General features: G+C 47.3%; 1 protein-coding gene across 1 annotated transcript in view; it reads right to left on the reverse strand.

Annotated features, from left to right (window-relative positions):
- The window catches only part of LOC134430424 (uncharacterized), a 133464-nt gene extending 109448 nt beyond the window's left edge, over positions 1-24016 (reverse strand). Inside the window, 4 exon segments of the mRNA XM_063178083.1 lie at positions 22737-22769; positions 22772-23102; positions 23307-23357; positions 23471-24016. Coding sequence (XP_063034153.1) covers positions 22737-22769; positions 22772-23102; positions 23307-23357; positions 23471-24016 — 961 coding nt within the window.
- Between the last annotated feature and the right edge of the window lie 1185 nt (positions 24017-25201).

Here is a 25201-nt window from a genome sequence, read left to right on the forward strand (position 1 = left end):
TCCTGACCAAAAGAGGCACAGCCCAAGCAGCCACAAAAGCAATCCTAGAAAACATCATTCCCCAATATGGGTTGATAAATAATACCGATTCTGACTGAGGTCCACATTTTACAGCCCAAGTCTTACAACACGTTACTGAAGCCCTGAGAATGAAATGGAGGCTGCGCTGCCCTTTGGCATTCCCAGAGCTCCAGAAGAGTAGAAAGAATGAATAAAACCATCAAAAACAGGTTAACTAAATTAATTACAGAAACCCAGATTAATTGGCTTAAATGTCTACCCTTAGCGCTGTTACAAATTAGAACAAGGCCTTGATCAGGTATAAGAGTCTCACCTTATGAAATGATGTTTGGACTCCCCTTCTTACAACCCCGTATAGCACGGGAATTTATTCAGAAGGAGAGACAATCACCCAAAAATATCTAAAGGCTATAGGAAGTATGTTAGAAGATCTTAGGAAAAAGGGCTATCTCCCTCAAACCCCTCCCTTAGACACTAAGGGCCATAACATCAATCCAGGAGACTGGGTGTTAGTTAAATCATGGAACTCTGCACCTTTAACCTCTATGTTTTAAGGCCCTTTTCAGGTCCTACTCACTGCCAATACAGCTGTACAGACCCAAGCGAAGGGGTGGACACATATAACCCAGATTAAAGGACCTGTACCATCTCCCACTGAAGAGTCAAAACCAACCACATCCCCTACTAAGTCTTCTAATGAATAGATTGTGACTAATCACTCAGACAATCTAAAGCTAACCCTCCAGGGGAGACCTAAAGACTATTAGAGACTGGTTATAATAAAAAACTTGTTAAGAACTGTTAAAAATTGCAGTTAATGTTATTTATCTTTTGCTTTTGAGTTTGAAAAGTAGATACTTTCCTGTTGGATGTATTATTAGTTAGTGTTAGTAAAGAATTAAGAATTTTTAGTTTGTATTAGAGCCTTTGTTTTTTTTGGCATATATTATGATTTTTGTAGGATTATGCATAAGAGTAAATACCTTGTTCTTTGTTTGGAGTATTTTATCTATCATTTTGGATACTGAAAATTCTTAAAGTCATCTGACCATTGAGTTCAACGTTTTTAGGTGCATGTTTTTGTGTTAAAAAGTTAAAATACCCCAGTTAACTCCAATCTTAGTGTATAAAGGAATCTCCTATAGAACATCTCTCAGGGAAAAAATAAATTAGTAAATAAAAGTCAAATGTGTTGACACCTAGAGAATAAAAAACTCTGTACTAAAACAAATGAGCACTTCTGTAGGAGAAAAGCATGACCAGGAGGCAAGGCTGGGTGAGTCTACAGTCCGCCTAAAAACAGCCACTCCAATCACTGGGTGCAGCTCAGTAGTTGTAGAATTTAGGGGAATGCCTCATACCAGACTCCTGGGAATGCTCCTACTGATCTTACTTGTTTAACATCTCTCTGGGAAGTTAGAAGAGCCCATGTGCTAAATGTTACTAGCCACTTTACAGAGGGGAAGAAACCGAATCTTTAATACGAGTACATACAAATTTAAACTTAAACTGTGCCAACCTCTCTCTGTTAGCAACCTGCCAAGGGCATGGGAAGACTTATTGGATTTCACAAAATTTAGCCACTTACCAGCAAGGACTGCCTGGGGAGTGTCCTATAGGAGATGCTTGGCTTTGCTTTGAACATAAGCCCAATCAAAAAGGCACAGCAGACTTAATAAAAGATAAAGAAGTAACAACATCAATAAATTGAGAAAGAAGACCTAGAAATATCTTGTGGGAAAAACTTGTTCGTAGACTTAGTGGAAAAGATCAGTAAAGAGTTAAATTTAACTAATTGCTGGATCTGTGGAAATACACAAATGGCTGAAGTCTGGCCTTGGGAAGGGATCAGCTTAAGACCAATAGAAATCTTAAAATGGACACAAACAAGACAAAAAGTACCAACAATTGGACCAAGAGGAAAAGAATGGTGGGAATATAAAACATCCAGTAGCTGGGTATGTCCCTAGAGAACCCAATAAATACTGCAAGTATTATTCATTATTTATATATTGGATAAATAAATATTATTATTTATTAAATAATAAATAATATTTTAATAAATTACATTTTTATTATTATAAAATAATACATATTATTACTATTATTATAGTATTCTATATTACAATAATTATATAATAATATTAATGTATAATTATATATAGTAATAATTAATAATTACTATATGATGTATTATATATTATATATTATATATTAATTAATATTATAACATTTTATTATTTTATTAAAATTTTATAAAATTAATAAATAATATGTTAATTAATAATTAACGTAATACATATAATATATTATATATGTTTATTTTATATAATATAATATAATATAATATAATATAATATAATATAATATAATATAATATAATATAATATAATATAATATATATAATATAATATAATATAATATAATATAATATAATATAATATAATATAATATAATATAATATAATATAATATAATATAATATAATATAATATAATATCTATTAATATCTATAAATATAATATATATTAATATATTAATATTATGTATATAATATATTAATTGTTTATTATTATTATTATTATTATTATTATTATTATTATTATTATTATTATTATTATTATTATTATTATTATTATTATTATTATTATTATTATTATTATTATTATTATTATTATTATATTAATTTCGGAAAATACATACTGAAAATCCATTGGGAAGAAAGAAATGGGATATATCTACCGAGAAGGATCTAAATTCCATGAGTGTACTGGAAAAGGAATAAATCAAGGAATAAATAAAGGAATAAAAGGAATAAACCCATTCTGGGGTGTGAGAGAAATATCCAAGTACTGGGAATTTCCAATGACCATCAGTGAAGCTTCTTGGAAAGCTCCAGAAAACCTGGTTTGGATATGTGGGAATATGGCTTACACTGAATTAGCCGGGGAGTGGAGCAGCACTTGCACTATCGGAATTATTAAACCGTCATTTTTCTTACTCCCAAAAGAGTCTGGATTGAACCTAGGGGTCCCAGTATATGATGATTTGAACAAATCTAGCTGACCAAAAGAAACTTAATTGAAATTGGAGGAACACAGACACGGAAAAACACAGTATGGAGCCGCCAGGAAATAATTTGCACTTATGGACCAGCGACCTGGGCTCAAGATGGGTCCTGGGGACACCGGACCCCAATTTATACGGGGTGAAATCGGATTCTGAGATTACAAGCAGTACTCGAGATGGTATCAAACCGAGCCTCTCTGGCTTTAGACCACATAAATGACCAACTATCCCAGACTAGAACTGTGGTGTATCAAATCAGACTAGCAGTAGATTATTTATTAGCCCACGAAGGAAGCACATGTGGAAAATTTAACTCCTCGAGTACTGCTTAGAAATGGATGACCGCAGTGAAGTCATTAGAAATATCTCAAAGGAAATCTGGAAGTTAGTTTATGTTGGAACACAGGAGTGGACCCCACATTCGATACCAGCTGGTGGGACAATTTCTGGTCATTAAAAGAAAACTGATGGAATAAAATAGCCTTTTTCATCTTTCATTCACATTTCATGTGAAATTTCTAGTTCAATCCTCCTACCTTGCATGCTCCCCTGTATAATCCGAGTTGTAACATCTGCTCTACAAGCAAGTTTAATGACACCAAAAGAGTTTAATAAGAAAAAAGTAAAAGAAATCACGATAATGAATGATCAAGAACGTGAAGATGCCAAGCAAATTTACAACCAATATTAAAAATTGTACTTTCAAGAAGAAGTAATTGCTAATTGATGAACGCTTGAGCATAATCAAAAAATTAGAGGGGGGAAATTGTAGAGAATCCATTGTAAAAGGAGTTGATATAAAGTTCATTGTTAAAGGAGTTAATATAAAGTTCCAATGTTAGTATGGATTGTTTGTTGAATGTTTAATAGTTATGTCAAGTTCCAATGCTATTTAAAGGATTTATAATTATGTAAATCCCCTCACTGTCAAGTGTTACCCCCACTTCTCCTGTTAGCGTTCAGAAGCACATAATCATGAGAATGATTCTATGCAGGTGCTTTTGTTGAAGAGCTCTGGGTGTCAGGAGTACAATCTCAAATCTGTCTCTGACATGCATTCAGGATGAACATGTTTTTATATTCTATCGTTATATAACTTACATGTTAATTATTAAACATATATTGTTCTATTGTATACATAGATTTTATCCAAGCATGGGCTCCTTGTGGTCCCTCTCAAAATTCTAACATAGTTTCTCATTATTCTTCTTATGATTATACAATAATTATATTTAATTACTAAACAATCATAACATTGAACAATTATATCATTTATCATATACTGCTTAAGTAAATGCAATTTCACATGATCTGGCAAACACAAAGTCTGACATTTTCAGAGTCTATTTTTCACATTTTTCCAGGGCCCCACTAAGTCTAGCTTCTTTCTAATTCCCCAAATTTTATGATTTTAAAACCTTTTACTATCACTCCCACTCTCATCTAAGATGGCGAACCACCCGACACCATAAAGAAGAGGATTATGTCACCCAATAACCAAATATGAAAATCCCATAAGACCTAGCAGAAAAGAATGACCAAACAAAAACCCCTAGAACAACAAGCCACCATGCCAATGAAGAATTAAAATAACATCTCTAACCAGAGAAAACATCAGACAACATCAGGGCCATGGTCAGAGCTTTTTGCCTTCGTCACCCTAACCAGAGCCGGCCAAGAGCAGTACAGGGACCATGGACCTGAAACCAACAGTGCCTACCCAGAGACTCTTGAAAGGAGAGAAAACCCAGCTCTGCCAGGCCTTACTCAGCATTGCAGTTCCCTGCTCAGAGCCTTGGGCTCCCTGCAATCCTGGCCTCAAGGATCTGCTCTCAGCAGGCCCTGGGCAGCCTTTGGCACTCCCTGCCCTCACTGGGGCCCAGCCATGCTCCAAGGCACTTGGAGTTTTGTTGCTGACTCCTTTAGCAGCTTCTCCATCCTTCTCTGCGTGCCTGAGGCTCCTGGAGCCAGCCCCAAATCCAGCGTGGGGCTGATTAAAATACAGAAAGCCCTTGGGAGCTCTTTGTCTCCCTCCCATTGTCTTTGAGTCTCCAGGGCTTGTGCAGGGATTGGAGTAATTTGGAGTTGTCTTCAGGAGCGAGATTCCAAAATGCACATCAGGATTTTTGGTTTTTAATCAATGGTGCATTTTTTTGTTTTTCATTTCAGGGAAGAGGGGATGGAAGCATTTCCCAGGTGATCTTGATGCTGAATGTCTCCTTAGGAGGCCTGGGCATGGAGCAGAATGAGCCCCTTGCAGGCTGAGCCTGTTTGGCCAAGCTGCACCTCACCCCCAGCCTCACCATGTCTGATATTGCCCACCTGGGACTGAAATCAAAAAATATCAAAAAATGTCCATGAAATTTATTATTTTGGTTTTTTCTGTAACACAATATTTAGTTTTAATATTTCATTATTTATATATTAACTATATTTATTTATATTTATAACAACATTAATAGTTTTTTAAACTAGGTTTTATATTTATATAAAAACAAATACAGTTTTAGCAGCCAAGAAAATTAATGCTCAATATTTCTAAGTAACACAATTCACTTCATTAATTAATTAAGCTCTATTAGTTACTTAATTATTCCCCTTTCTTATAATTAGTTTTATATGAACTCTTTTTGTCATCTTTTTTATTATCTTTTTACAATACAGTGCCAAGGGGAGGTACATTGGGGTTCTTGGAGACATTTCTTGGGCACATTTGGGGCAGTTTTGGGTCTGGGGCGGGAATTCAGAGAGAACTTGAGGGTCTGGAGGACACTTGGGGGAGACAGGTGGGCACTTGGAGGGGCACTCAGGGATCCTGAGGAACAGTTTGAGGCCCAGGGCAGCACTTGGGGGTCCACGGGGGCCCTTGGAGGTCAGGGAGGGGAATTTGGGGCCCTTCGGGGTCCGGGCAGGCCCCTGGGGGGCTCGAACAGGGCTCTCTGGGGCACAAGGGGTGATGGGAGTTGTAGGCGCGAGGATCATACTGTTTAACGGAGCTGCGGAGCATCACAGGAGTTCTGGGCGCAGCTGCAATGACTCTCGGTGGGGCGCGGAGCATGATGGGAGCTGAAGTCCCGGAAGTGGTTGGAACACAGCATCTGGGGGTCTGGGAAGGCTCTTGGGGGGCACTTTTGCGTCCAAGCCACGACTTGAGGTCCTTGGGGGAACTTAAATGGTTCGGGAGCGCTTGCAGGGAGCTCCGGGAGCCTTAACCGGGCTCTTTAGGGTGCAGGGCATGGCAGGAGTTTTAGGCACGGGACTGTGTTCTGAGGGGCTGTGGGGCCGCAGGGGATGAGAGGACATGAATTCCCAGAAGTCGCTGTACCAGGCATCTGTGGGGTTGGGAGCACTCCGGGGTTCCGGGGACACTTTGGGGGATCCCAAATGGGCGCTGAGGGGGCACTGAGGGATCCTGGAGGGTCTAGGGGAGACTTATGGGACAGATGGGGGCGGATCCCGGGATTCTGTTGAGCGCGGGGCATGACGGGCGTTGTACTCCCAGCTCCAATAGGGGTACATGGGGCCACAGGGCATGACAGGAGTTGTAGGCCAAAGATATGTGGCGCCCATGTAGGCACCACCCCTAGTCCCAGATCCCTGGTGCTGATTGGCTACAACTTGTGATGGGCGGGAGCATTGGTAATTGGGATGCGGTGGAGGCGGGAACAGCCGAATCACCCTCTGCCAGTCCCTCCCAGTACAGACTAGTTCATCCTCAGTACAGCCCAGTACGACGCCAGTGCCCCTCCAGTCCCTCCCAGTACAGCCCAGTCTGCCCTAATACACCTGAATTCATCCCGAGTCATTCCCAGTTCCTCCCAATGTCATCCACAGGATGCCCCAGTGTCCCCCGTTTTCTCCGCAATGTCCCCAGTGTCCCCAGTGAGTCCCAGTCACCCCAAGTGTCACTCCCAGTATGTCCCAGTGTCTCCCACAGCTTTCCCAGTGTTTCCCAGTATGTCCCAGTCCTCCCCAGGGTCACTCCCAGTATGTCCCAGTGTTTCACACAGCATTCCCAGTGTTCCCCAGTATGTCCTAGTCCTCCTCAATATCACTCCCAGTATGTCCCAGTGTCTCCCAGCATCCCCAGTGTTCTCCAGTATGTCCCAGTCCTCCCCAGTGTTTCCAAGGAGAGTTTAATTTCTCACGGTGGCTGTGGCAGCCAAACCCAGCGGTGAGGTCAGTGCAGTGCCCATGGCCAACGCCCCTTGCAGGGGCCCAGTGCAGCTTGGGCTGATGATCCACCCTCACAGCTGGCCCAGGGCAGCTCTGCAGTGCCTTTGGTGGCACCTGGGGCTGGCACACACCTGAGCAGTGTGTCTATTTGCAGTGGGGAAACTCAGCAGTTTCAGATTGCTTCAAAAAACCCAAAAAGTGAAAACCCCTCTTAGGTTGAGTGCAGCCAGCTGTGCAAGCACAGCAGGGCCCAGGGCAGTGAGGACAGACAGGATGGGGCTGGGCAATGTGGAGCAAGGTTGTCCACACTGGGTCAGAGCTCAAGGCGCAGCTTCTGTGAGCAGGAAGGGCTGCTGAGGAGAGACCCTGGGTCAATATCAATCACAGAATGCTGCAATCACCTCTGCTGTAAAGAGAAATTAAATAAAATACTTTATTTAAAATAGGAATGTGTATTTCTTACAAGTTCTTTGAAATCTTTCTCTATAACTGGACTAGGAAAAGTTTAATGATTCTCACAGGGCATTGATGTTGTTTACATCAGACTCAGTCCCTGACAGAGTGTCTTCAAAACACTTCTCAAGACCTAAAACTTAAATTGAAATTCTGAAGTTTCTTGAAATTTTAATGGGTCCCACTGAGGGAGATGACTGAGAAAGTGTCCCCACGTTCCAGTCTGAGCAGAACACAGGAGGCAGTGATGACAGCTGGGGACAAACGAGGCAAAGGTGTCTCTGGTGCTGAGCACACCTGAATGTGTTTGAGGTATGCCAAGGGCCAATGCCTGACCCCCAGCCCCTGGCCAGGCAGATCCTGTCCCTCCCTCCTTGCTCAGGGCTCTACCTGGGATGGGCACTGGCACCTGGGGATGTGCAATGGCAAGGGCAGGAGCATGGGGCGGCCCCTGCCAGGCTGCTGAGCAGGGACAAGGAGGCAATGAGGCCCCAGGCTGCAAGGGTCACTTGTCTCCTGCTCCTGCCTCAGGCCCAGGCCCAGCAGCCATGGCCAAAGTGCTGCCCAAGTTGGCTCTGGCAGGGCTGTCTTGCAGCTGCTGCCCATCCCTGTGCCCTGTGCAGCCCAGGCTGTACTATGGTGTCCCTGCCCTGCGCCTCTGTCCCTGCAGGCTCTGGGAACAGTTACCCCTGTACCTTTTGGACACATAGCTTGGTATATTGGAATTTTGTCCACATGGTTGGCTACAGAACACTAAAACATAAATTCTCATCCCTTTTTTCTGAAAATATAGGACCATAAGTCGCTATACTATCCTTTGGTGGTTTTCATTCTAATAAAACTGACCTTTCTGAATAGAAGGTTGTCCTTCTTTGTGTGTAATATCTAATACAAAGGTAAAAATAATTAGGAATCATTTTAGGCATAGGGATTCATCACCATAGCACTCTTGGAAGGGGCCAAGTAAGAATCCATGCATTTTTCAATGCAACTATTGTTCTGGAAGCTTGAAACATAACTGAAGAGAAAAATTGGGAAGTGACTTTGTCCTGCAGCCTTATGGTGCTTCTTTTTTAAGAAATTCATGTGTGAAATTACAACTAACCTGATGTCACCTGTATCTTTAGAGGAAAAAAGGGGTGACTAAGGATAACTAAGGCCTATCCACAAAACATTCTTTAAATCTTTAGATTACTGAGCCCCGAAGGGTAAGTTATCATGGTGAACCATGATAAAGGGTACCTTTATCAACACCATATGGACCATCCTGTAGCTGGCCTTTGTCTCTCAACTTTTCAGCTATCTCATAGAGACATGTTCATACACACAGACGAGTGTGAAATGGTTTCTCATCTGACTCCACCAGATCCCACTGGCTCTGCAGAGCAGTCAGAAAATACACATAGAGTCTACTGAGGAAACAGGGTACCGTGGAACAGTGCAGGGACCAGGTGCAAGGCAGGGCCTTACAAGCACACTGATCAGCTTTTGTCAGCATGTCTCAGCATGACTGACACAACTTATTGTATTATTCCTTTATTTCCCCATGTCTATTTCTCTCCAAACTACCTTGATCCCTCCCTTTTTCTCCTTTGGTTCTTCCCCTAACATTCCATATTAAGTCTAGTGAAATTCAAAAATGCTGCTTCCTGGCACCTCAATATTAACTCTGTACCAGTAGGCAATAATACCAGCCATTCTGCAAAGCCATCTGAAGAGCTACTCTGCTGACTCATGGTGATAAGTTTTCTTCCCAGATCATGAGGCTGTGGCTGTCCTGCAACATCTGGGAATGTTTTTATTTATGTATTTATAAATATATTTTATTTAATGATTTTATTTATTTATTTAGCATATTTAACCATGGTCCCTATGTTCCATACGGTTGTCATGGTTTGACACTGGCTCAATGCCAGTGCCCCCATGAAAATACACTCTCCCTGGTGTCTGCTGTGAGATGTGACCAGAAATAAGCAAAGCAGGCCCTCACTTAGAAATAAAAGAAAAAGAAAACTTTATTAACTAAACTACAACTATATGTAAAAAGAAACACACAGGAAAAATGAATACCTTCCAAAAACTTTTCCTCCTCCCCCCACCAAATTTCCAATACATCCATCCCTCAGATCACCAACTCTCGGTCCATCACCACCCTTTAGATAATCAATTCTCAGTTCATCAAGAGGAGAGGAGTGCTTCTTGTGCCATAGGCTTCCTCAGGAAACACCGTCGAAACCTCGTGTGTTTCCATGTGTCGTGGTTTGACCCAGAAACCGGATTTCTGGGATGCTGTAGATAGGGCCAATGAGTGCTCAGATTTGAATATTGCCATCTGGCCCAACCATTGGGCATTGGATCCACCTCTGAGAACACAGAGTCAAAGCAGGGCTCTCCCCTGGCAGGCTCTCTCTCTTTGGATTTCCGGCGGGAAGGAGTTGGGTCTCTCCCCCGGCCCAGTTGCTAGCTGGGCGGGGGGAGGGGAAAAGCCATGCGGCCCGGCCCAGGAGAGGTAGGCCTGGCCCCCCCCCAAGGGTGGAAGGAAGAAGTAAAGAAATGCTGGGAAGCAATGGGCAGCCTGTTCCCCCCCCCACCTTGGAGACAGACCGAGAGAGAGTGCAGCCTGTGTTTGTGGCCGTTACCTTGAAATTTAGTAAACATGTGCTGGCAGCAGGCAGCCCGGCTGAGGAGATGGGTGGCGGGGGGTGCAGCCAGGAGTCCAGCCGCTTGGAGGAGTTTTTAACCCTTCTTGGACAATGAAAACTTCACAGAACATTAACCCTTCCTAGAGGAGTGATGAAAGTCTGGACCAGAGAGAGAGAGAGTGAGAGATGTTGGAAGAATGGAGAAGATGGAGTGGCATTTTATGCTGGACTCTTTTGTGTAGCCATGGACAGAGCCATGTTTCCATGTGATACAGAGACTGAGTCCAGGGGGAGAAATGTCCCAGAGCCAAAGAAGATTCAGTGTGGGTACCCCTCGGCCCCAGGGGGTATATAAAATATGGGGGGGACAGATGTCCCAAAGGTGAGATACTGTGCTTTTCTGGAACTGGATAAAGCATCCTTAAAAAGACAACCCTGGAAGCAGCCCTGATTCTTGTTTGGTGGTGAGAGCACCGGAACAAGGACGGAAAAGGCCACCACGACACATGGAAGGACTCCCTCTCCTCTTGAGGAACTGAAAGTTGAGCATTCTAAAGGTTGTTGCTGGACCCAGAATTGGTGATTTTGGAAGATGTACTGTATTGGGAATTTAGGGGGGAGGAGGAGGAGAGTGTTTTTGTGAGGTTTTCATTTTCCTTGTGTTTTCTTTTTCTTTTACGTGTAGTTTAGTAATTGTTTTTGTAGTTTAGTTAATAAACTTTTCTTTTTTTCAAGTGAGAGTCTGCTTTGTTTATTCCTGGTCAAAATCTCACAGCAGACACCAGAGAAAGTGTATTTTCATGGGGGGACATTTGGCCTTGTGCCAGTGTCAAACCTTGACACCATGTCACGCATGGCACCACCCAGAGAACATCTGCCGTCATGACCTCTTCCTTCCATGCTGGTGCTCTCACCACTGAACATGGACCAGAGCTGCTTCTAGGGTTTTCTTTTTAAGGATGCTTTGTCCCGTTCCAAAAATAACAGTCTCTCCTTTGGGACACCTGTCCCCCGCAAATTTCACCCTCTGGGGCCAAGGGGTCTCAACACTGAACCCTCTTGACTCTGAGCCATTACCTGCCCCTGGATGCAGTCTCTGTGTCACAGGAAACATGGTTCTGTCCATGGCTATACAAGAAAAGTCCAGCTAAGGCCACTCCATCATCTCTTCCCACCTAAGATTCTTCTCCACTCTTCCAACATCTTTCACTTAGAGGAACTTTCATCACACTTGCCCATTTCTTCCTCTGTTTCATCTCCATCTCTCTTCTAGGAAGATTAATGTTCTGCAAAGTTTTCATTGTCCAAAAAGGGGTTAAAATCTCCAGCTCTGCCCGCCCAGAACTCCCACAGCGGCTGGACACCTTCTCGCACGACCTCCACCCTTTCTTCTCCTTCTCGGCTGTGCTGCTGGCACATGTTATCAAGTTTCAAGGTAGCACAGTCACAGGCACAGGCTGGCTCTCTCTCTCGTGGAGGCTGGGCTGCCCAATTCCTCCCAGATTTTCTCTAGCCTTCCGTCTTCAGGGACAGGCCTACCTCACCTGGCCACATGGCTTCCCCTCCCCCACCCAGCAGCTTTTTTCCCCCGGAACCCAAGAGACCTTCCCCTGGGAGTTCTCTGCTTTTAACCCCCTGTGTTCTCAGAGGCGTATCCATGTCCCCAGTGGCCACAACAGGTGCCAATATTCAAATCTGAGCACCCATTGATTTGACCACAGCATCCCAAAAAACTTACATCCTCTCAAACCATGACCACGATGTATGACTTAAAGTTTGTAAAAACTATATTTTACCATTGATATATGATCCTTCTAATAAGCTGTGTTCATACCCTTGGCTTACAGAAGAGAAACTTTAGTGGGACCAGAACTTACGTTTCACCTTCTACTCTCTTTATCTGTTTACTTTTCGGCTACCCAAGCCTCCAGATACTACATGAGCTAAAGTCAGAGGATGCTGCCATTTTTTGCCGCTGCAGCAGGAATTTGGATGCTCCTCCCTGAGCTTCATGCCTTCAGCTGGGTGCTTCCACAGTCAAGCCACAATTTCTTGTCCATGGCCATGCCTGTCAGGCATTTAAAGGCATGTGTTTTTTCAACCTGCTGTCACATGGGGAGTCAGTATACCAGAGCATCCAGCTGCTAAAAGATCAAGGAAACAAGATCCAGACGGAAGGCAACAACGACTGGTTCAGTGGACTTTTCAAACACTGGGCTGGCTTTCATCTCTAGTTAAGACTGTTTTGCAGGCTTTGTTTATTGTATTCATTGTGCTGGTTATTGTATCCATTTTTGCTAAATTCCTGCAAACCTCTATGGCAGAAGCCTTCTTTATAGAAAACAAAAAGGAGGGAGAGGTGAGGGCCCAGGGGCCTATGATTGGAACTGTAGTACCTCAGGGCAAAGTGACCAAGGTAAAAGAGAGACACCACTCTGAATGCAATGGTGACACCCATGGGCATTTGCAGGCTCATGGTGATGCAGCATGTTTTGCTGGTATCACCCAGTTCAACTGCTGTTTTTTCCTTATATGTACTCCCTCTAGAATGTTCTCCCCTCTGTAGTCCCCTATGGGTCCTGGCTTACTGTAATGCTCTGCTGCTTTCCCACCCCATAAAAAACCCTGTGTCCCCAGCCCCATTTTATCTCCCTCCCTGGACAGTCTTCAGCGAAAACCACAGTGTTTAGAGTTCCACACAAAGATCCCTTTAGAGCCGCATTCACCAGCAGTTTAAGCAAGCGTTCTCCCAGCTCTGGGAGTACAGGTCACTCATAGAGACTGGCTATGGACAGGCTGCAACACAAGAATTGAGTTCACCAGGGAACCTGGCCTCCAATAAAAGGCATCAATCCCACAGCCCGCCCAAACCAATGCCTTGCATTTTTCCTCCTACTCTCATCTCTCTTGTTGCTTTCCTCATTTTCTCTGACTGGGTACTTGGCTTCTCTCTCTCCTGTCTGCAGGTTCAGCCACACATGCGACCCTGCAGGAACAACCTGACCCACAGGGAAGTAGGAGAGGATTCTTTGTCAGGAACTGTAGTGACAGGACAAGGGGGAATGGGATCAAACTGCAAGAGGTGGAAGAGATTTGATGATGGGAAGAAGTTCTTTAGTCTCAGGGTGCTTGTCCCTGAAACAGGGACCAGTGCAGAGAGGCTGTGGATGCCCTATCCCCAGCAACATCCAAGGTCAGGTGGGACAGGGCCCACAGCAACCTGGTGTGCTGGGAGGTTGCTCAGCTTGGAACCAGATGAGCTTTAGGGTCCCTTCCAAGCCAAACCATTCAAGGATTTGATCATTCTGCCATCCCCATGTCCCACTGGGCAGCGGCCCTGAAATTTCAGTGACATCACAGCTCGCAGAGGATTCCAAGTGGAACATCCAGGACCTGGAAACGAGCACAGCAGACACTTCACCGGCTGCCAAGGGTCATTTGCCACTTGCTCTGTGCTCTGCCCCTCAGTGCTGAGCTGCTACTGCTGCCTGGGCTTTTCCTGCCACCTGCTCTGGAGTGCGAATCCCAGCAGGACGTGCTCTGCTGTGCCCGTGGAGGTACAGTGCCATGCCTGGCAGGGGAGCACCCGGGATGGGCAGGCTGCAGCCATGTGGGAATGGACGGTGTGGGACACGAAGCCCAGTGGGAGATTGTGCTGCCCCTTGCAGACTGCAAGAGACACTGCGGAGGAGATGGAAGTTGACATGGTGCTAGAGAGGGAAGAGATGATGGAGGTAGATGAGGAGGATCCTGTTGAGGAGATGGAAGTAGAGGAGGAAGACAACATCGAAGACATGGAGGTTGATGAGGAGGATGACATCGAGGACATGGAAGTCAATGAGGATGATGAGGAGGAGCCCATGGTCCTTGGATGAAGATGGAGCCCCACAGGTAAGACAGGCAGCTGCTTCCCACGCCCTGCCCACAGACACACTGGGTCCCCTGACACCAGGCTGGGGCTGGGCTGGATGGCCCGGCTCTGGGACACGGTGCCCACAGGGGGCCTGGATTGTGGTGGCACAAACACCAGCCCCGGCCTGCCCTGCGCTTGCCTGGGGCCACGCCAGCCCTGACAGCCCCAGCCCAGCCCCTGGGACCCAGCTCCCAGCCCTGCTGGGCCCAGTGCTGGCAGCTGAGTCCAGTTCTGCTGCTTCCTTTCTTCCAGAACTGATGCAGACGATGGAACAGTTGTGATGCCTTTGTAAATATGTTTCAAAGTTTGAAAGTTGCTTGTAAATACGTTCAGTACGTTAGAAGTTTTTTGTAAATATGTTTTGAAGATTGTGAGTCCATCGGATCCCATGTAAATATGTTCTGTACATCGTTGTTGTTGTTGTTGTTATAAGGATTGTTATAATGAAACATGTTCTGTAAATCCTAGCTTTTGCCGATCTTCGGCAAATAAATACTGTTTCTTTTTAAAACATCTCTACTATTTGCCATTCTTTTGGGTGCAGGCAGCGTTTGCACACTTGTGGGTTCCACTTGATCCGAGTTCGCAGGCCTGGAGGTCCCCTGGGGTTGGGGATCCTTTGCACAGGGGCTCCCACTGACACTACTCCTGGCACTGGGCACTGCTGCTGTTCCTGGCCTGGGGCACAGCACTGTTCTCAAGAGCTCAGCTGTCACCAGCTCTCACACGGGGAGCTCTCACAGCACTGGCCCCTGCAGCCATGGCACCAAAGCAGGCAGCAAACCTTCAGCCACCCTTCCTGCTGCAGCCACAGGGACTCCTGGGCCCAGAGCCACCAGCAGGCCACAGCCATGCAAAATTCACCTGCATGCTCTCAAGGCCCCCACAGCCTTGGCAACTGGGGCACCTGCATCTGGGCTGCTGCAGGGGCTGATCTTTAAGGATTGCAGCCTCCACAGGCTCTGGTCTCTGCTTCCCAGCCTGCTCTGCACTGCCCTGAGCCTTCCTTATTCAAGAGACAAAAGCCAAGCCAGGGCATCCTCACCCTGCCCGCATTCCTGCTGCTGCCAGTGGCCACTGGACCCCGTGCCCCTAGCTCAGGTGACAGTTGCAGGGACAGGGCAGCCTGTGCTGGGCAGGGGGCACGTGGCTTTGGGCCCTGGGGCTGCTGCTGCTGCTCCTGCTGCTGGGGGCCATGGACCCAACAGGGCCCCGAGCTCAGCCCCTTCCTGGGCAGCTGCCCCCAAAGCCCCACACCCCCCAAGCATCCCCATCACAGCTGCCAGGGGGAAATCCCACGGGCTTCAGGAAAGAAATTCCCCATAGTGACTAAACCAAGGGGTCCACGGAGAAAGTCAGCACCAACTGATGTTTACAGCACCTTTATAAAGGTGGGTGCAGAGCAGGTGAGATCTCCAGGGCCTCTGGCAGTGCCTGCTCTGCGAGTGAGGCTGTGGGCCTGCTCCCAGTTGGACACAGCACCAGGGTCAGGCCAGCACTCAGCCCCTCACAGCTGATCCCAAGGAGCAGGCTCAGAAAGCAGTTTCAGACCACTTGCTGCAGATATTTCAAAGGACTAAATGTCATTCAAAGAAGCCACCTTGCACATTTAGTTGTTGTGTATTTGCATGAGAAGCCATGAAGGTTCCTCTGAATGTGCACTCAAGGCACTTCCACTGCCATCCCAAAGGGAACACAAAGGACAGGCCTCTGCTTTCAGCACTACTGAGCTCCTCAACAAGCAATGATATCTCAGGAAGTAGTAGTTTTGTGGAGGTCCAGGGGCCTACCACTGGAACTGCAATACCTCTGGGCAAAGATAATGAATTAAGTGAGACAATCCTCTAAATGTAATGGTCTTGCCCAATGGTTTTTACAGGCTTATGGATATTTAAAAGGGTTTCTGGGTATCATGAACATCTTTTTTTCCTTATATGTACTGCACCTAGGATGTTCTCCCCTCTCTTAACCCCTATTGGTCCTGGGTTGCTGCATATAAGACCCTTTTATCCCCCATATAAACCCTGTGTTCCCAGCCCCATTTTGTCTCGGGTCCTGGACCCTCTTCAGCACAATCCACAGTGTTTGGAGTTCCACACAACGACCCCTCTCTTGCCTCATTCATCAGCAGTTTAAGCGAGCCTGCTCCCAGCTCTGGGAGTGAAGGTCTCTCACAGAGGCTGGCTGTGGACACGTCAAAACAAGTGGTGCCCAAACAGAGACCTTCTTTGAGAATTCTGGAGAGCGACTCCAGTGACGATCCGGCTGTGCCACCGTCACTGGACAGAAGACGCCTCGGGTCAGCCTCTGCCCTGGAGTGGGACCTGAGTTTTATCAGGGCTTGCTGAAGGCAGCGTTGGCACCCTCAAGGGGCAGGAGGGCTGGCTCAGCTGGTGAAGGCCATGGGACATTTAGAAACACCTGCATGCAGAGCCGCCAGAGCAGTGAGTTGGGGGACAGCCACCCGGACTGCAGGATCCTTGGGTGATATTTTAGTCCTGTGGGTGGGCCACCCTTTACATCAGGGGCAGCTATGGGTAACCAATATCCAAAGCTGAGAGGGACATATATGTTCAAGTTGGGGAGGTTCTCCTTTCAGAAGGGAAGACTTTTACTAAGGGAAGATGAAAGCCTTTTGTTCATTGGCTCTTTATGGAGTTTCCAGACATTTGTGTTGATTCTGTTCTTCATGTAGCTTTGTTAGGGAAAGACTCTATTTTTTGAAAACTCATGGAGTGATACGAGTTGCAAAATTTTACCCAATTTTGGTTTTTTTTGGACATTTTCTCAACGGTTCAAAGTTCTAATATTCAACCCAGAATTTGTGCTCTGCCCCCAGCATTCCTGAACCCACTACCGATACCAAGATACAGATGAGAGACGGAAACTGCTCTAAAGCACAGACGAGCCACTTGCTGTCGGACATCTCCGCTCCTTCTCTACCCTCTGCTCAGGTCTGTACTGATCACACAGGCCTGGATTCTACCCTAACCCATTCTCCAGTACCTCTCCTCCATGGATCCCCCTCAGATAGCTCACAAAATGGAGTCCATTGTCTGGAGTGGGACGTCAATGTCAAACTCCCTCCCACCCCTGGCTGTCTCATCAGGTCCTCCCCCTGTGTTGGGTCCCACCTCTGTGTCAGCTACCACCCCTGTGGTGGGATCCAGCGCTTCCTTGCCTACTCGTGCTGGCCCTACCCCCTCCAACTCAGCCCCTTGTGGATCTCACACTGTCAGAGCCAGAAGTGTGCAGGGCGGTAACCAGAAGGCCACCATCTTGGCTACCAAAGGCCCACAGTACTGGGCCTGGCCAGTCACCCCAAGGCCTCGCTCCTCTGCCAGAGACCAGGTTCCCTCTTCTGGAGAGGAGAGGGAAGGTTCATCTCACCTTGAGGTTGAGGCTGAGGATTCTTGGCAGAGGATGCGGAAGCTGGCAGCTCAAGAGGGGGACTGGGAATTGGTAGCTAAAATACAAGCAGCACCGGTGCAGTACCAGAGGGGGGCTTACACCCGATGGGAAGCTGTCGCACACGGGGAGATGAAAGATCTTTTTAAAGCAGCCAAAGACCATGGGAGGGTCTCACCATATTTTATTAATTTGTTAAATGCCATCTTTGCTGCACCTGTTATGGTGCCTCACGATCTGTCCCATTTAATGCACATCCTACTTTCTCCCACTGAACTTATTCTGTGGGAAGGAATGGGGAAAAAATTAATACAACAACTATTGAAAGACTATGCTAGAGAAGACAGGCGGGCACACCTAAAACTAGACCATCTAGCCAGGGAGGAAGATTTCACTAAAGCTGAGAATCAAGTAAGAGACCTTCCTGAGCTGTGTTAGCAGAGATAAAAGGTGATGCAAAGACAGCTCTCATGCAGACACCCAAAGGAAATACATCTACTCTAGATTTCACACACATTCTACCTGGGTACCTGGGGAATCCTTTACACAATTTATTGACTGCCTTACACAAGCAATAGAGAAGCAAGTTGAATATCTAAAAGTCAGGAAGGTATTACTTCCGAAACTTGCTGAAACAAATACTAAAAACACCTGAAAAGACATTTCACACTCTCTACCCCCCATCGCAAAACCTACCATTGCACAACTGGCAGAGGCATGCACCCTTAGGGCATCCTTACACCGTGATGCCAGCCTAGCTAAGGCTACCAGTCAGGGTGTAGTAGAGGGTCTAGCGGCCTCCCAAGTTATTCCCTTACATACACATGAAAAAGAACCTTGCTTTAATTGTGGGGAGATGAGGCATTTTCAACAGAATTGTAAAAATACAGGCTATTCCCAGGGACCTTCTAGGTGTCACAGCCACTGTCCTCACTGCCCCCTTGTCCACACGCTTTCCAACACCAGCGAAACCGGTGGTCTGCAGGAAACCCGACACAGACGTGGAAAGGCCCCGCGCGATGACACCAAATATGAGGCCGTCCCACCCTACTCTCCTGAACATCGTGGAGAACCAGCACAGTGACCTTCTCAGATCCATCGGGACAGCTCGATCGCTACAGAAAACTTGACAGAAGACACCTCTGCCCTGGAACCCAAAGGCAGCTGGTAAGAGCCTTTTCAATTCCAATCAACGATATTTATGTTCACCATATTCTAACAGGTAAATACGGGCCTGAAGAATGGTGCAGAGCCATTTTGATTTTAACCAACACCAGGGAAGGGATGGAGACATTCACTATACTACCTGAGGTAGTCACCTTGACATCTTTGCAGGAGATAACTGTCCAGGCTCTATGCTTAGATCCTCCCCTTTTCATTCCAAAAGGAACAGTTATAGCCAGTGCCTACATCCTACTGGCCATGATCACCACACCAGCTGATCCAATGGTGATGTGGGCACCGATTACAGGCCCAAATAGCCCCGTTCTAAAGTGTGCTTTGTCATGTAAAGGGAGAAAGAGATGTCTTTCAGGACTATTAGACACAGGAGCTGACGTCACGATAATTTCCCACTCTGACTGGCTAAAGGATGGCCCCTGGTTCCAGCTGCTGGGTAATTTTAGCCATCAGGAGAGCCACTACCAGCTTCTGGAGTCAAGACACCATCTGCAGGGAAGGCTCTAAGGGCACAGCTGCTACAGTAAGATCATTCATCACTCGGGCACCAATAACGCTTTGGGGAAGAGACCTCTTGTCCCAGAGGGGGACAAGGCTAGAGATTCTATCAACACCTCAGGATTTCTAGATGGGGCTTCTGAGCAGCGCGCCACCCTTCAGTCAACCTGGAAGACCAACGACCCCATATGGGTGGATCAGTGGCCCCTCCCAGGCAGAAAGTTAAAGGCCCTGCAGTCCCTCGTGCAGGAGCAGCTTTCTGTGGGCCACATTGTACCATCTACTAGCCCCTGGAATGCGCCTGTCCTTGTCATACAAAAGCCTGGCAAAGACAAGAAGTGGCCCCTGCAGGACCTTAGGAAAGTCAACGAGGTCATCGAGGACATGAGTCCCTCCAGCCTGGCCTGCCCTCAGCTTGCTTGTTACCTTGAGATTGGAAGACAGTTGTTATAGAACTAAATGACTACTTTTTTGACGCCCCCTTGCATCCCAATGACAAATCCGGTTTGCCTTTTCAATCCCACAGTTGACAAGCACCCTTACAGAGGTACCAGTGACCTTATGGACTCAAAAAATGAAGCAGAGCCCTGCTATTTGTCAATGGCTTGGAGCCCAAATTCCCTTACCCATCCGGAAAAGACATCCTAATGCTATCATTTTTCATTATATGGACGATACACTTATTTGTGCAGAAGCTCAAATCATTTTGGACGTTGCAGTAGAAGACGTCATCACTGCAGTACAGGAGAAAGGTTTTGAGATTGCAGCAGATAAATTCAAAAAGACAGCCCCCTGGAAGTACCTCGGCCTAAAACCCACAGAGACAACCATCACACCCCAAACACTGCAAATCAAGGGCAACCCAAAGACTCTGTGAGGACTCCACAGGCTCTGTGGAAGCATCAGTTGGGCATGTTCACTGCTGGGAATCACTACAGAAGATCTCGCGCCACCGTTCCTGCTGCTCCTTAAAGGCAGTGAAGGATTGATTCCCTGTGATCACTGACACCGGCAGCCGAAGCAGCTGTACAAAAGGTATCCTGGGTGATTCAAACTAAACAGGCATGTCGACGGAAGGAGACCAGGACATCAATTAGATCATCACAGGCCTAATTTTATTGATCGGTACAGCAGGTTAAATACAGTTAATAATGAGCTTCATACATATTGCAAAAGTTGAGCTCAGGATTGGTTAGTTACATATCAGCAACTACGCCTACTTCTGCATTCTTATGGTTATACTTTTGATACTTTCTACATATTCTCAGGAAGAATCTCTCTTCCCTATCCTCATGTTGCGGCAAGGGCATTCTGTCCTTGCCTGTCATTGGTCACTGACTGCTCACTTCTCCTTTCAGCTTACTGACTGCTGACTTCCCTCTTTCAGCTTAACTAGCGGCATTATGTCAGTATGGCCTTTCTCAGCTAACCAATTATTAATAATACTCTCCACACAGGCACATAGATACCACCCTGATTTTCCTTTCTCCCTGGCAATCCTTGGAGTAAGTCCAAAATTCTATGCATTTTTGTTTCAGTGGGACTCAACTACCTCAGATCCCCTGATAATATTTCAATGTGTTTTCAGAGTACACCAGCCTACTAAAACTATTACAACCCCACAGGAAGGTAATGCAGAACTGATGAGGAAAGCTAGAGAGCGTCAGTGCTCCCTTGCAGGAACCGACCTTGTGAATATATACTTACTTCTCACTCAAGAGCACCTCAACTGGCTACTTCAAGCATCTGAACCACTGCAATACGCCTTAAATAATTTCTACATAGGCTAGGATCAGCCATATATTTGATCATCAAAACATTCCTGCACTGTTCAGGATGTTTAAAATTACCTGAGACCAGGCAAGATCCATTGTACCCACCTGCTTGAATTGTCAGGAACATGGCCTTGCTTCTGTCAGAGCTGGAGTCAATCCAAGAGGATGAGGAGAGTCTCCACATCTGGCCATCAGACATCACACACTAATCCCCTTTTGGCAGACTAAAATACATCCACGTCTCAATCGCCGCCTTTTCCAGTGCGGTTTTGCCTCTGCCCATGCTGGTGAAAAAATCAAAAGATGCTATAAAACGTCACTTTTTAATTTTTTGCACCTTAGCAGTTCCACAGGAAATTAAAATTGATAATGATCCTGCTTATACCTCCCACTGATTCCAACAAGTTTCTGACCACTGGGGTATAAAATATGGCACAGGCATACCACACTCCTCCACAGGACAGTCCATAGTCAAGAGGGCTCACTGATCCATCAAAAGGATCCTTGATCAACTGTGTGGGGAGTCCAGATATTATCTCCCTTTGAGAGACTGGCCAAGGCCCTTTTATGTTCAACATTTTGAACAACTCATTTATGGAGAACTATCCCCCAATCATCAGGTATTTTACTAATTCAACTGCAGCCCAATTAAAAGAAAAGCCACCTTTGTTGATCAAAGACTGAATCTAAACAAAGTATGGGCCCTTTCCCATTTATTACTTGGGGAAGAGAAGATGCCCTTGTCTCTATAGCAACAGGCTCAAGATGGATCCCAGCAAAAACATAAAACTTTTCATGGGGAACCATGAGGCAAACACCAGAGCCACCATCAGAAGAACAGAATTAAAGCCTAAGAGAGACAGCAGCAGCCTGGAAAAGAAGAAGGAGATGGGCAGAAGAAGATCTCCTAAGCAGTGTTGACCACACACACCAAGACCAAGAGAGCTCAGACACCACTAACCACGAGTGTCAGGGCTTGACGCTGGGGCAATGCCAGTGCCCCCATGAAAAAAGTCTCCGTGGTGTCTGCTGTGAGATGTGACCAGAAATAAGCAAAGCAGGCCCTCACTTAGAAATAAAAGAAAAGAAAACTTTATTAACTACACTACAACTATATGTAAAAAGAAACACACAGGAAAAATTAAAACCTTCCGAAAACATTTCCTCCTCCCCCCACCAAATTTCCAATACATCCATCCCTCAGATCACCAACTCTCGGTCCATCACTACCCTTTAGATAATCAATTCTCAGTTCATCAAGAGGAGAGGAGTGCTTCTTGTGCCATAGGCTTCCCCAGGAAACATCATCAAAACCTCATGTGTTTCCATGTCACTCAGCATTGCCCAGAGAACATCTGCCATCGTGACCTCTTCCTTCCATGTCCAGTGCTCTCACCACTGAACATGGACCAGAGCTGCTTCTAGGGTTTTCCTTTTAAGGATGCTTTGTCCCGTTCCAAAAATAGCACAGTCTCTCACCTTCGGGACACCTGTCCCCCCCAAATTTCACCCCCTGGGGCCGAGGGGTCTCAACACTGAACCCTCTTGGCTCTGAGCCATTGCCTCCCCCTGGATGCAGTCTCTGTGTCACCCATGGGCTCACCTGCAAAGTGAGTGCAGGCTGTCTCTTGCAGGCAGGTCCACAGCCAAAGTCAATCAGTTTGGCATGTCCAGTGTCCAGGTCAAGCAGGATGTTCTCTGGTTTGATGTTCCTGTGCAGGACCCCGCAGCAGGTGCAGTGCCGCACAGCCTCCAGCACCTGGCGGAACAGCTTCCGCACCACCTCCTCGGGCAGGAACCCCTGTGCCCGAATGAAACGATGCAGGTCCTGAGAGCTCTCCGGGCGCTCCAGCACCGTCACGATGTCATTGGGGAGCTCAAGCCACTCCAGCAGCTGGACCACACCAGGGAAGCCAGTGGACACCTTGGCCAGCAGCACGATCTCCAGGGGTGCGCTGGTGCCGTCGGGCTGCGGGAGGAGCACGATGCCGTCAGTGGGGCTGATGCTGTGCCAGGCCTGGGGAAGCCCTCAGCCAGCCTGGGATGCTCTGCGCCCTGCGCTGGCCCCACGCCCGCTCTCCCTCAGGGCGTCCTGGCGGCTTCCACCCTGCCGGGCCTTGGCTCATCCCCGCCTAGCACGGCCCGGCTTCTGCTGCTGGCCCCGCTCACTCACCAGCTCGCCCCAGTGCCGGATGTGCTTCCGTGGCACCCTTTTGATGGCCACCTGCAAGCCAAGGGCAGTAGCGGGCTCAGCTCGCCGCCCTGCCCAGACCCATCCTCCACCCTTCTCCTCCTCCTCGTCCTCCTCCTGCGCCCGCCGCCGGCCCCGCTGCTCACTGGGGCGCTATCCAAGAGCCGCATGGCCGCGAAGACCCTGCCAAAGCCGCCGCGCCCCAGCAGCGAGCCCAGCCTGTCCTGCTCCTTCAGGCCCTGCTGCGCCTTCCCTGCCGGCGGGACACGGCTGTCAGCACTCGGCCCGGGGCCAGCAATGGCCCCCGAGCGCCCCTCAAGCGCCCCGGGCCAGCCATGCCCAGACGTTCACTCCCAGGAACGGAACAGCGGCGGCTCAGGGCCGGCGGCCGCGCTGCTGAGTGGCAGAGCTCGGGCCGGGCAAGCCGCAGCGGAGGCGGCGGGAGCGGCCGCACTGCCTGCGTCTGCCGTGGGCCCCGGGAAGAGCCGGAGCCGGGGCCGGGCTCGGGCCAGGCGGAACCAAAGAGAGGCGATGCCGCCTCAGCCCCAGGCACTGATGCCCGCCCACCAGCACCACCGCCAGTACGGCCAGGGCCGGCCAGAGGCGGGACCGCGGCGAGAGGCCCGGGGCCGTGCATGGGGCAGCCCCGCCCGGGGCTGCGGGTGGGCCAGGGGCGTCGCCCGGCCGGGCATGGGGAGAGAGAGACTGGGAGAGGAGGGGACCCCAGGAAAGGGAGAACAGGAGAGAATGCAGGACTGCAGGAGAGGGAGAGGAGAAGCAAGAGGGAATTTACAAAGTCGCTTCTTTCACTGTTTTCGCTGCTGCTGCCGCTGCAATTCAATCTCTGGGGCCGTTTGTCCCCGTGTCCATTTGTCCGTTGCCCGCTTGCCCCCACGCCGAGCCCCGTGCTCCCCGGGGGCAGCCCCTGAGCCTGTCCAAACACGGGAACTTTGCCGTGTTCAGCCAAGACCCAGAGTCTGGACTCTGGGCAGTGGCACAGGAATCCCCTCGGTCACTGCTGTGCATTGTCCCTGATGAGGGTAAAACACTATTGGAGCCCGTTCCTTGAATTCAGAATTTTTACCTGACCCATGCACTGCATTTACCTGAACAGCATTGCTTTCCATAAAAAAAAAAAAAAAAAAAAGAAAAGCAGGGGAAGGCCAACTGTGTATAGCTCATGGTATTTGACAGTGTCTAAAACATGCCAAGTCATAGATCTTAGAGGTAAGATCCATTTGGAATTAATGGGATGGAGAAGTATTGCAAAGGGGAGCATGAAAACAGATAGAGTAAAACATCTCAGATTGTGTCTTTCTGTTTTCATTTCATTTTCTAAAAACTGTTTCAGTTCTTCCAGAATCTTGTCCACAATCCTGTTTGCTCTTTCAAGAACCTTTCCTGGAGGACGAGGTGCAGCTCCTGTCACAGATGTGCCACCAGCTGCAGCTTCTCTTGGCTTTCCACACCGTGCGTGCAGCACGACTCTTGCAGCAAAGCAGGAGAAATGTTTGAAGAACTTTACAGCTTGTTCTTTCTTTTCCTTGTGGGCTGGGCACTTGTGCCATTGGTAAGGTTTTCATTATTACTGTTCTACCCTAAGAAAACATGATGGGCTACCAGGAATTGTTAGGGAATGCAAGCCTGACTGAATGCAGAGAAAGAATCTCCAGAGACTGCAGCCAGAAATGGAGAGCTGTGGGATAATCATTCCAACACCCCCATGGACATCTTTACTGTGATGCAGAACATGAAAATGGGTTGACAGGGGAGTTTGTTTCAGTGTTCAGTTCAGATGCTTCTACATCTCATGCATTGATATAAATCAAGAGTGAAGTCAGTTCATGAAAGGCACCAGAACAAGCTGGACCTCTCAG

Source organism: Melospiza melodia, chromosome 28, assembly GCF_035770615.1.
Source record: "Melospiza melodia melodia isolate bMelMel2 chromosome 28, bMelMel2.pri, whole genome shotgun sequence".
In the NCBI taxonomy this organism is placed as follows: domain Eukaryota; kingdom Metazoa; phylum Chordata; class Aves; order Passeriformes; family Passerellidae; genus Melospiza; species Melospiza melodia.